The sequence below is a fragment of the Toxotes jaculatrix genome, chromosome 2, assembly GCF_017976425.1.
Source record: "Toxotes jaculatrix isolate fToxJac2 chromosome 2, fToxJac2.pri, whole genome shotgun sequence".
Classification (NCBI taxonomy): Eukaryota; Metazoa; Chordata; class Actinopteri; family Toxotidae; genus Toxotes; species Toxotes jaculatrix.
In genome coordinates, this window is record NC_054395.1 from 3,606,280 (window position 1) to 3,619,642 (window position 13,363).

At 41.6% G+C, this 13,363-nt stretch overlaps 2 protein-coding genes across 2 annotated transcripts; both read right to left on the reverse strand.

Moving 5' to 3' along the window:
* Positions 1-1,739: 1,739 nt before the first annotated feature.
* On the reverse strand, positions 1,740-2,666 carry LOC121198742 (olfactory receptor 4E1-like). Its single transcript, XM_041063051.1, has one exon. The coding sequence runs from the start codon at positions 2,664-2,666 to the stop codon at positions 1,740-1,742; it is 927 nt and encodes a 308-aa protein (XP_040918985.1).
* Positions 2,667-6,230: 3,564 nt separating this feature from the next.
* Positions 6,231-7,148, reverse strand: LOC121198796 (olfactory receptor 13C2-like; the record flags this gene model as incomplete). Its single annotated transcript, XM_041063123.1, has 1 exon — positions 6,231-7,148. A coding segment is annotated over exon 1 (918 nt), but the record flags the coding sequence as incomplete, so codon positions are not given.
* Between the last annotated feature and the right edge of the window lie 6,215 nt (positions 7,149-13,363).

A 13,363-nucleotide genomic window follows, 5' to 3' on the forward strand; every position in this document is an offset into this window, starting at 1 on the left:
TCTGTTCGTACCTGAATCTGTCCCAGTGTTTGTTCTGAGTCTGTTCCTGCCTTGCTCCACCCAGTCTACTCCCCATGTTCGATCCTGTAGCTGTGTCTTGTGTTTTCCCCCTCACAGACTTACCTTAGACTTACCTTTTGCTATTAAGGACTTTTGGAGTTTCCCCTGTCTTTTATGTTTCCTGCCTTTTTTCCCTCCTTCGTGGATGATTTTTACTTGTTTGAGTTTTGTTCTCTGGCCCTGGACTCTTCCAGTGATTCTGAGTTTAATTAAAAGACTTTTAGTTTACTCACCTGTCTGTCCTGGGGTTTCTGCATTTGGGTCCTCTTCCCTCATGTTGCTGGCTGCACAGCAAAGCACTACAACAAATTTTTGTCAAGCTTCAATGTAAGTTTTATGTCTTCACTCCATTTTGTGGCAACAGTTGTCGATATTTTCGTGTATACTCATCATGGTATCAGATCTTTATTGAGAGGTGTCCTTGTCACTGTGGTCTGCAGTTGTACAGACAGACTCCCCTCAGTAAACCCATTTAGCATTTCCAGACTCTGTTTGAACATAACTGCTCTCTAATCTAATCTAGTTCAGTCATTTCCAGTGTCTCATTTGTGTGTCCAGTAACATTAAATTACTTGCCCAAAAACTCGATGCCCTTCAATTCAGTTCTGAAAATAAGAATAACATCCAGGTTTGCCAAAATGCCCAGGGGAGCACTTTGGATCACTCACCCTCAAACGAATGTGCTAATCAAAGGCCTGTGAAAAGTAGAGTCATGACGACCACCTAAACATTTAGTCCTGACATCAGACTTCTTCATTGACCACACTAGAACCCATGTTTCTCCTGGCATGTTGTTATGCTCTGAATTCACAGTCTCCACTTCCACCAACAACCCTTCATGCCCTCTGGCTGACATTACCATCCACACTCCTGACTCACTTTCATTCAACCTCAGATGAAGTAAGATAGACCAGCTTGGCATCTCTCCCTCCATGTTTCAAAATTCTTTTCTGAGTTCTTTAAAACATGATATTGACTATAGATTAGTCCAAAAGGCCTTTTTCCAGGATTCTCTTCTCATTAGGGGGTGAATTAAAGCTTTCATGCCAGTAAATAGGGCCGACAAGAGTCTCTAGTACTGATGAAATATGCTACTCACATTTATTCCATGGTCCGTACATTTATTTCTTCTTGTTGGTAATTTATTGTTTTTTCCTTTGACTCTGGCTGTTGGAGTCTGTTTCCTTCAGAGAGCTGGTTCAGTGTGTGTCCCACTGAGTTTGCTGAGCCCATGATAGTTGACTCTACATGAATAATAAAGTGAGAAACATCTGACAACAACAATATGGTTTATTTCCTCTTTACTTTTCAAATCACGAGTTAAAACAATGTTAAACAAACTTGCCATTTTCCTCTGACATGACAACCATCACGGATACTGGAAAACCAACTACCACACACAAATTCTTTCTTCCCCCATTCATCCAAGCACGCAGGGAAGAGAATCAGCCTGAAGTGAAAATCATTTTCTCTGGAGTCACAAAAACAGGGAACAGTAAATATCATTGTTACTCAACAGGTTTGGAAAACAAAGTCAGACTTGACAAGGCTGAAAAAAAAGACAGAATAACTGCAGCAAACTAATCAGTCATGAACCATAACCAGACTCAAGATCCTCTTTACTGTTTCCATAATAGTTACAGTAAAATGACTGTACCTTATTCATCTGTGTTAATACATCAGATGAGTTTGGCTGAACAAAACAACCTTCTGAAGTGCTTGGAAATTTCTTTCATTTTCAGTCCGTATATCAGTGGATTAAACAAAGAAGAATAAACAATTGTTTGAAGCGTCATTATTAAACGAGCAGTTTTTGGAAAGTTGGATTCCACTCGAGCTATACTGATATCATATACAGAAAAACAGGAGAAAGTGATTAAAACCAACAGGTGAGGTAAACAGGTCTCTACAGCTTTTTTCCTGACTTCTCTACAACTTCGATAAGATATTATAAATATCTTTGTGTATGTGAAAATTATAAAGAGCATAGGGAGGATTGCAAGATCTAATAAATTGACCACACCGTATATAGTAATGAATCTTGATCTCACACATTGAAGCTGGTAAATTGAATTGTTGCAAAATATTCCATTTAAAGTAAAGTTACACAGTTTAGCTTCAGCAGTCAGTTTTGCTGTAACCACATTATGTAAAACAGGTACAATCCAAGCTAAAAGCAGCAAAATACTCACAGTGGTTTTTCTCATGATAGTTGGATATTGCAGAGGTTTACATATAGACACATACCTGTCATAGGCCATGGCTGACAACAGTAAGAACTCTGAACATCCTACAGAGTAATATACAAAAAACTGAAAGACACAGGCTGAATATGATATGATCTGTTTTTCTGACAAAAGGTCAGTCAGAAGCTTTGGGTAAATATTAGTGCTGTAAAGAATAGAGTTGATCAACAAAGCTGCAATGAAAATGTACATAGGCTCATGGAGGTTTCTGTGAATTATTATAAAGTACACTATAGTAGAATTACTGAAGATTATTAAAATATAAACTGTAAATATAATCAGAAAATAAACATATCTGTATTTGTTAACTTCCACAATCCCATTAAGAGATATGTATGTAACATTTAACTCATCATCCATGAATGTTTTCTCAAAAAATGTTCAGTAATAAAACAGATTACAGTACATAAGCAATGTACATTCACAATAACACAGTATCACTTTTTAGCATCACACCAACATATAACCTTTACTGAGTGTGTATTTTACAGACAGATACCAGACCTGAAATGAACTTGATGTATCTCTAAGACCCAGAGAGTGAACAGTCTGTAGAGAGTTTTTATCGGATTGCTTCACCCTCCAAAGATCTCATTAAATTCTCAGAAAGGTGGGGAACACAGTACAGACTTGTTTTTTTCCAGCTCCTTGTGGCACAAAGTTTTATTAGTAAAAAACTTTAACTTTGAATGCTGGATTCTCTACAGATGCTCAGAGACCTAAAATGTGCATGCGGCAGATAGAAAGGGTCATTTAAGCTTTATATTAATGTCCTTTAAATTTAGCATCCTAAACATGTTTACTGTTAAGTTATAAGACATGCACAAGCACATGTAAGACACTTGTTAAAGATAAAGCCAGTAGTTTAAGAGATTATCTTGAACTGGATGAAACCAGACTTAACAATCTGTGGGATCTGTGGGATTTTTCTGTATGTACAAACGAGTGTCGTCATAAAAATGGTAAAGTATATCAAGGCTTTGAATAAATTGGTAAAGAGGCAGCATGTCTATGGAAACAGAAGGGGCCCAAGAACAGAGCCTTGAGGGACACCACTTCTCAGCTGAGCTGTCAAGGAAGTAAAGTTACCCAGAGAGAAGGAGAAGTTCTTATGGAAAGGTATGAACGTAGAAAGTTAAGAGCTGTGTCCTTGAATCCTAACCAAGTGTATAAGTGATGTGAGAGGATGCAATGGTCCACCGTATCAAAGGTGGCACTTAAATATAAGAGAACTAAAATCCAGCAGTCACCTCTGATTACCATTCCATCCGGTCTGCTTAGTGACACAGGCCCATATGAGGCATTAAGGCGAGACCCTACTAGCAAGTATAAGAAGAAAGTTTTAACAACAACTGTGGGTCAAAGCACAGCAAGTGTAAGCCTTTACAGGTGCACATTGAGGAGGACAGAAGCCTCATGCACTGAAATATATAGGAAGCCCCACCAATATTTACTCTTTGTTTCACACCATCCACTGGGGCATAAGCTGGGAGTCATCAGAACCTGACACTATCAGGCCCAGAATGTGCCATGAGGAGGGGAAGGACATGGATAAATACGTATAGAATTAATGCCTTTTTATTGTCATTATACATCTTTTTACATGTACAACGAGATGAAAAGCAACTCCTTCTCCAGTGCAAACATGTATGTAAAATATATACAACATAGAATAGAATAAAATAAGTTTAGTGCAAAGAATGTAGAAATATAAAAACCAAAAAAAAAGGAAGAAAATTATAAAAATATAAAAGGGGAGGTGTAAGGTGCACAGTTCTGAGGTGTGTACATATGCAAGGAGAATAAATAAGGTTTAATATCCAGTTTGTAGTGTGGGTTATTGCACATTATTAGATTTGCACAGTGCTATTCGTAAATATTCAGAATTTCACAGTAGGTAGATAGAATGAAGTCCGGGGGGTCAGGGGATTAGACTGTGGGGTTCAGTGCGTGTGTGAGTTTAGAATGGTTATGGCTTTTGGGAAGAAAGTGTTCCTGAGTCTGTTAGTCCTTGTGCTGATGTGCCTGTAGTGCCTCCCTGAGGGCAACAGGTCAAACAGATCAAAGCCAGGGTGGGACCTGCCCTTGATAATGTGGTAATGATAATGTAGCAGAGCAAAGCTAAGGCAGCGGGAGGTGTAAATGTCCATCAGGGAGGGGAGAGGGCAGCCAATGATCTTCTGTGCCGCCTTTACCACTCTCTGAAGCCTCTCCCTGTCTGCCATGGTGCAGCTGCCGTACCATACTGTGATGCAGTACGTCAGCAGGCTCTCAATGGGCGAGCAGTAGAAGGTCAGCAGCAGTTTAAAGAAAGTACTCCAAAGTTGTGGTTACCCTAACAAGGCCTTCATCCAAACCATAAAAAACCCAAAGCAGACAGGGAGGAGAACTATTAAAGCAGCAACATTGTTATCCCGTATGCTCCAGGAATATCTGAGAAAATCATGAGAATTTTCTACAAACACCACATCCCTGTACACTTCAAAACAAAAGGCCCCAAAACAAGCAGAGCAATGCAGTGTATGTGGTTCAGTGCAGTAAGGAATCGACAAACTTGTACATTGGTGAAATGTACCAACCACTTCACAAACGCATGGCTCAACAAAGAAGAGCCAGCTCCTCAGATCAGGACTTAGCAGTCCACCTTCACCTGAAGGACAAGGGACACACATGTGAGGACAGCAGGGTTCACATTTTGGCCAGAGGTTTGAGAGAGGGGTGAAAGACACCATCTACATCAAACTGGAGCTTTCATCACTCAACAGAGGAGATGAGCTATGACACCACTTAAAAGCCAATTATAATGCAGTATTGGGATCCCAGACAGATCAACACTCATTCACATGATGGTCGGGCAGAGATACACCTGTGACATCAACAACTCTTAAGGTATGATCGACAGGTATGATCGATAAATACACAATAATGGATTCCCCACCACTCAATTAGAACTAAAGAAGCCCTTTGGATGAGAGGCGAAAGGCCTTCAGGAACCCTGAGCAAGTCCAGTTGCTTTTCAATAGCCTTTGGAAATATGTTACCTGAAGGCCATTGTAGGTTCTTCTACATGCTGGGGGCCAGCCTCCCCACCACATGCCACTAAATCCCACACACTGGTCCTTTAATGTTAGAAGCATTTATCCGAAAGCACTACTGCATGTGAGTACAGCCTCAGAGACACATTAAAATGCTGTTGTTAAAATTATTATTTTTTAAAGGCCATAAAGAAGGCATCAACTTCCAAACCCTGTAAATGCAAAATGTCTTAATGTATCAAGCAACTGATTGGCACCCAGTGGACTATGAAGGTATTTTTCCATCTTTAGGGTTTAATTAGTCTCATAATTAGGCCCTAAAACAATAGTCCACTGTCTGTCTAATTTGGAGGACTTATGCTCAGCCCTATTCAAACACCTGTTACTAAATGACCCCCAGGCCGCTGAATGGCATTTGCTCAGAGAGCTGTTTATCCCTATAGAGCTGCATTTATCTTGTGTGTATGTATGTATGTATGTATGTGTTTAGTGCGTGTCCCACTGTGTTTGCTGAGCCCATAAAAACCATCTGACAACAACAATTTATTTCCTCTTTACTTTTCAAATAGTGAGTTAAAAACAAATTTTGTTGCAGACAAACCTGCCATTTTCCTCTGACATGACAATCACAGATCCCAGAAAACCAACTACGCCCCCCAAGTGAAAAATAATAATCTTCTCTGGAGTCACAAAAACAGGGAACAATAAATATCATTGTTATCATTGTCAACATGTTTGGAAAACAAAGTCAGACTTGACAAGGTTGAAGAAAACTACTAATCAGTCATGAACCATAAACAGGCTCAAGATCCTCTTTACTGTTTCCATAATGAACAGTGACAGTAAAATGACTGTACATTATTCATCTGTGTTAATACATCAGATGATTTTTGGCTGAACACAACAACCTTCTGAGGTGTTTGGAAATTTCTTTCATTTTCAGTCCGTATATCAGTGGATTAAACAAAGAATGATAAGCAATTCCTTGTAGCGTCATTATTAAACGAGCAGTTTTTGGAAAGTTGGATTCCACTCGAGCTATACTGATATCATACACACTCAAACAGGAGGAGCTGATTAAAACCAACAGGTGAGGTAAACAGGTCTCTGCAGCTTTTTTCCTGACTTCTCTACAACTTCGATAGGATATTATAAATATCTTTGTATATGTGAAAATTATGAAGAGCATAGGGAGGAGTGCAAGATCTAATAAAATGACCACACCATAAATAATAATGAATCTTGATCTCACACACTGAAGCTGGTAAATTGAATTGTTACAAAATATTCCATTTAAAGTAAAGTAACACAGTTTAGCTTCAGCAGTCGCTATTGCAAGGACTGAAATATGTAAAACAGGTACAATCCAAGCTAAAAGCAGCAAAATACTCACAGTGGTTTTTCTCATGATAGTTGGATATTGCAGAGGTTTACATATAGACACATACCTGTCATAGGCCATGGCTGACAACAGTAAGAATTCTGAACATCCTACAGAGTAACATACAAAAAACTGAAAGACACAGGCTGAATATGATATGATCTGTTTCTCTGACAAAAAGTCAGTCAGAAGCTTTGGGTAAATATTAGTGCTGTAAAGAATAGAGTTGATCAACAAAGCTGCAATGAAAATGTACATCGGCTCATGGAGGTTTCTGTGGATCACAATAAGGTACACTATAGTAGAATTACTGCAGATTATTAGAATATAAACTGTAAACATGATGAAAAAATAAACATATCTGTATTTGTTAACTTCCACAATCCCGCTAAGAGATATGTATGTAACATTTAACTCATCATCCATGAATGTTTTCTCAAACTAAATATTCAGTTATAAAACAGATTACAGTATATAACCAATGTACATTCACAATAATACAGTGTCACTTTTTACCATCACACCAACATATAACCTTTACTGAGTGTGTCATTCACTTACAGATACCAGACCTGAAATGAACTTGATGCACGTTCATCACTAAGACCCAGAGAGTGAACAGTCCAAGTCTGTAGAGAGTTTTTATCGGATTGCTTCACCCTCTAAGGATCTCATTAAATTCTCCGACAGGTGGGGAACACGAGTGAGATGAACGTAGTACAGACTTGTTTTTTTCCACCTCCTTGTTACACAAAGTTTTATTAGTAAAAAACTTTAACTTTGAATGCTGGATTCTCTACAGATGCTTAGAGACCTAAAATGTGCATGCGGCAGATAGAAAGGTTCAGTTAAGCTTTATATTAATGTCCTTTAAATAATAATCAGTTAATAGCCAAAGAGTCCATTTTAAATTCTTAGAAGATGCGTATTAACATTATTGTGTTGATAAGACTAAACACTTTGATAATAGCATCCTAAACATGTTTACTGTTACATTATAAGACATGCACAAGCACATGTAAGACACTTGTTAAAGATAAAATCAATAGTTTAAGCGATTATCTTGAACTGGATGAAACCAGACTGAACAACATTTCTGGGAAGAGGTTAGTTTCAAACATTACTCCCAGATTCCTGAAAGCCTGCTTAATGTTACTTGATAAACAGTGAAGATTAGCACCAGAAGAGCTGAATGAATTAGGGGGACCGAACAGCAGTGGCGGTTCTACATTAAATTACTCCCTAGGCGAGAACCCTAACCCTAATCGTGCAAGAATTATAGGCCTGTATTTATAATATTAATGAAATGTGCGTTATTTGGAAGAAAGTTGAGGTGACTTTAGCCCATTAATTCCATATAGAGCTATTGGCTCGGGTGGACACAACCACGTGCCCGCCCGAGCCAATAGCTCTATACAGCCAAAAACCGCCACTGCTGAACAGAATGACCTGAGACCTATCCTTTTTAAATTTAGGGACATTTTGGGACATCAGGGATTTAATATCAGAGAGGGCAGTTGTGAGATTTGCTTGACTCCTGGGATCTGTGGGATTTTTCTGTATGTACAACTGAGTGTCATCATCATAAAAATGGTAAAGTATATCAAGACTTTGAGTAACTTGGCAAAGAGGCAGTATGTCTAAGGAAACGAAAGGGGCCCAAGAACAGAGCCTTGAGGGACACCACTTCTCAGCTGAGCTGTCGAGGAAACAAAGTTACCCAGAGAGAAGAAGTTCTTATAGAAAGGTATGAACGTAGAAAGGTAAGAGCTGTGTCCTTGAATCCTACCCAAGTGTATAAGTGATGTAAGAGGATGCCTCTGCAAGAACACATGGGGGTTCTATGCCCCTTGCTAACACATGATTGGCTGCTCTGCCACTGCTGCTCTGTCTTAACCTGATACCAGAACTGGCACAAGAAGTTCTAGCTGTTTGGCATTCTCTGAGGGTAACTTAAATGTGATTTCTACGCACCCTGCAAAGGGGATCGGTGTCTGGTTTACTGCACGTGCATTTAAAGGTTCTGGGTCCACAATCTCAGCTAGATCCCTGACTGCAACATGTGGAATTTGCTGTTGTCTCCATTTCTCATTTATGAGACAAACTTGTGATCCAGTGTCCCACAAAGCCTTAGTTTCAACCCCATCTAGCAGACAGTTGATGATATACTTTTTCCCAACTAGGCTGAGTAACTGTGCTCTTTGTTTTGGGGAAATTAGGCTAACACTGACTGCTTCATTTTCCTGTAAGGCTGCATCCTGTGCTTTAGCTGCCATTTTTGCCTCTAAATATCGAATACTGTCAGTGACTAACTTGTACATGTCTCTGAACTGTTCATTTTGATTGTCTTTTTCAGCAGATGGTGTTGGTGTAGCTGCCACAGTGTTAGCTGACATATCTACTTGTCCTGGTTTGTCAGCACCTTTCTTTCCAGTCTTACATCCCTGAGACAGATGACCTGCTTGTCCACATTTGAAGCAATGGTCACACTGTTCCCCTTTCCTGTTATCTTGGCAAGTCCTGCAGGCACGTCTCCTGCTTGCTTGCTGAGAAGTGGTTCTAGGAGACTCACACATCACTTTATTTCCTCCACCTCTCCTTTTAACTGTTTGATGATATCCAGGAGTTCAGAATCTGCACGAGTCACCGGGGTTTGTGTTTTGGCTGTTTTACTTTTTGTGGATATGGTGGGTGTCAGGGTCTTGACCACCAACTGCGCCCACTGTGGCCTCTGGAACCAACTGTGCTTCAGCTCTGATTGCTCTCACTTTTAGTTCTTTACTACTCTTTCTGAACTTCTGTTGTCTCTCCCACTCAAGACTAGCTGCCTCATTTGTCTTCGCAATCACACCTCATCACACCTCATCAGTGACAGTTACGTCATCCAGGTAGGTTTTGAGCTGGTATTTTACATTGTCACTAATGAGTCCTGTCCCCACAGCTCTAAGAAACTTCTTTTGCACAAATTCAGGGCTATAATGTTCATCTCAGCTGGGTTCTCTTGCTGCAGCTAAGAGTCTCTCTTTTAGCTCTATCGCCCTGAAAAGAAAATTCTGGGGCGACTCACTGCCATCCTGCGTGATGTTTATCAGGCAATGATACAGATCAGTGGAACTATCCTCTTTGTAATGGCCCTTTAGAATGGTGCGCAGTTGGGACAGGGTTAGGTCAGACTTGATTTCCAACATGTCGCGTAAATTCAGGCCTGGACTTACGGCTCTGACCACTGCTTCATTGATCTCTACCTCACTGTGATTCTTCCTTAATCCCATGTCAATTTTGTGGATCAAGTTAGAATACAACAGTTTATCTTTCTGGTCCCTTTCTACAATTTGGCCATTCATTTTAAATTCCCTCTTAATAGTCACTTACGGTGCCTGGGCGGTTATTGTGGTGCTGACAGCACACTGCTAAGTTGCTGGGTGGTCATTTTATTGGTCAGCCTTGCAATTCCTTCATCAATTTTTTTGGTAGAGGCTTGGAAACTCAGTTGTAGAGCTGCATACTGTTCCTGGAGGCTGGCTAATGCGATAGCATCATGACTAGCACTATGATTGGTCCAACGTGGTTGTTCATCTCTTTCTTTTATTTCTTTAGCAATTGTGATCAACTGGACGAGAAACTCCGTCGCCACCTCCTCTTCCTCATCTTCTACAGAAGTATCAGCTGCTTCGCTTATCAACCTTATCACTGTGTGCTTTACGGTCTGATTTTCAGTGGAGATTTTTGCATGTAGGCACTCCTCTTTAAGCTGCTCAAACTGTAACTGCACCAGGGACTCACTCAGATGGTCCTGGAGTCTTTCCAGCTCCATTGTGCCGTGGTCTTTGCAACCTCACTGTCTCAGAAGCACCACTGATCCCACTTCTGACACCAAATTTTGTAGCACTCTTGAACAAAAACACTGAGCGCTGGATCTTTGTACATGTCTTTTAATCACAAGCTGTCATACTCAAAGTCTCAAAGTCTGAGGTAGATAGCTGACAGAATGAGCACAGGTGATTGAAATCATCCTGATGAGGAGGAGGGAGCTCTGCCAACGACTCACACCTCACCAACAGACTGAATGAGTTTTACTGTCGCTTTGAAAGACAATGGGACAGTCCTGACACCATCCCCCATGCCACCACCTACCAGCTCCAACCCAACAGCCCCTCCTCCCCCACCACAACTGCATCCCTCTCCATCCTGGAGAGAGATGTAAACAGACTCTTTAGGAGGCAGAACCCCTGCAAGGCAGCCAGTCCTGACTCCATCTCTCCATCCACCCTGAAGCATTGCGCCGATCAACTGTCTCCGGTGTTCACTGACATCTTCAGCTCCTCACTGGAGACATGTCACGTGCCAGTCTGCTTCAAGACCTCCACCATCATCCCCATCCCCAAGAAACCGAGGATCACAGGACTTAATGACTACAGAACCGTCGCCCTGACCTCTGTAGTCATTAAGACTTTTGAGCGCCTCGTCCTGACCCACCTCAAGGCCATCACCGATCCACTTCTGGATCCCCAGCAGTTTGCCTACAGAGCCAACAGGTCTGTGGACGATGTGGTAAATCTGGCCCTCCACTTCATCCTCCAGCACCTGGACTCTGCAGGAACCTACGCCAGGATCCTGTTTGTGGACTTCAGTTCCACTTTCAACACCATCATTCCGGCTTTGCTGCAGGACAAGTTTTCTCAGCTGAACGTACCTGACTCCACCTGCAGGTGGATCACAGACTTCCTGTCGGACAGGAGGCAGCATGTGAAGCTGGGAAAGCACATTTCTGATTCCCGGACCATCAACACCAGTTCTTTCTCCTTTACTCTTCTCCCTGTACACCAACAGTTGTACCTCCAGTCACCAGTCTCTCAAACTGCTGAAGTTTGTAGACAACACCACCCTCATTGGTCTCATCTCTGACAGGGATGAGTCTGCATACAGGTGGGAGATTGACCATCTGGTGTCCTGGTGCTCCAAAAACAACCTGGAGCTGAACACGGCAAAGACAGTGGAGATGGTGGTAGATTTTAGGAAGAACCCAGCCCCCCCTGGCATCAGCCCCCTCACCAAAAAAGCCTACCAGAGGATGTACTTCTGTTAAGGGTTAGTTCAGGGTTCCCTCCTCCTTCCTTTTGTGTCCTGTGTATCCCCTGCCTTGTGTGGGTTGTTTGTCCTCGTTTGTCTGTTTGGTCTGTGGTGTGTGTATGTGTGTGGCTCTCTCGCTAGGATGGAGTGTGGGGACTTCCGTTCCCTAATTGACACAGCTGTCCTGAGTCAATCATCAGCCTTCCACCTCCGACTGGTGATTTAAACCAGCTCTGCAGTCCTGTCGTCGCCAGTTCGTCAGACCACGTCCCGGGTAGACACGTTGGCTCAGAAAGTTTTGTACTAGTTATTTACCGTGTTTTGATTCCAGCCGTCATTCCTATTCTCATCTTGTCTTCGTCTCGTTCTGTAGGATCACCTGTCCATTCTGCACCGCCTGAAATATCATCCCTGGACTCCTGCCTCCTTCCCACGCTCCATCGACCATTCGATCCATTATCACTCCACTACGGACTTCGCCTTGCCTCAACTGAGAGCAGCCACTCTTCCCCTCACCTCGCCATAATTGCAATAAAGACTGTACACAGCACCACCTTGCCTCTGAGTTCTGCATTTGGGTTTAGCCTGTAAACTTGGCCGCTTCCCACGCCGCCTTAACAACTTCCTCCGGCAGCTGAAGAACTTCAACCTGCCGAGGTCAATGATGGTGCATTTCTACACCTCCATCATCGAGTCCATCCTCACCTCCTCCATCACCATCTGGTACGCTGCTGCTGCCACTGCCAAGGACAAAGGAAGACTGCAGCGTATCATCCGCTCCGCTGAGAAGGTGATTGGCTGCAATCTGCCATCTCCAGGACCTGTACGCAGGTAAGATTGCAGCTGATCCCTCCCACCCTGGTCACAAACTCTTCGAGACACTTCCCTCCAGCAGGAGGCTGCCGTCCATCAAGACCAAAACCTTAAGTCACAGAAACAGTTTCTTTCCCTCTGCCACCACCCTCATTAACACAGCTCCCCACCCTCTTCAACAGCACTGACCCTCATTTCCCCACAACAGACTATGTTACATTAACATAATTTCAGCTCTGTATGCATTATATTAACGCTCCTATGGCATTATTATATCTTTGCACTACATCTACTTTGCAACATTGCACATTACTTTTATTATTTTTTGTAGACTGTTTCTTCCTCTTCGTACTTCTTTCTTCTTTCTCTTATTTTAGTATTAAATTTTTTTTTCTTGTTCAACTTTGTGTGTTATGGGACTTGTCAGTCCAATTCGTCTGTTTTGCACCAACAACACCACGTCAAATTCCTTGTATGTGTAACATACCTGGCAATAAAGTTTTCTGATTCTGACTGTTGTCAAAGTGTCATTCGGTTTTTGTAATGTCAAGTTGTCATTGTTTGGGTGTTTTGCATCCAAACAAAACCCAATATAAAACTCTGATACATCATGCATGCATCATTTTCTGAATAAATACAAGCATCCAATTTACCAAACATTCAGAATTATATGTGTAACAGTCGTTAGGTTATTTAATAGGCTACCACAAAATCAGTGAAATAATGCATTAGCCTACTCTGTAATTACAGTAAGATAA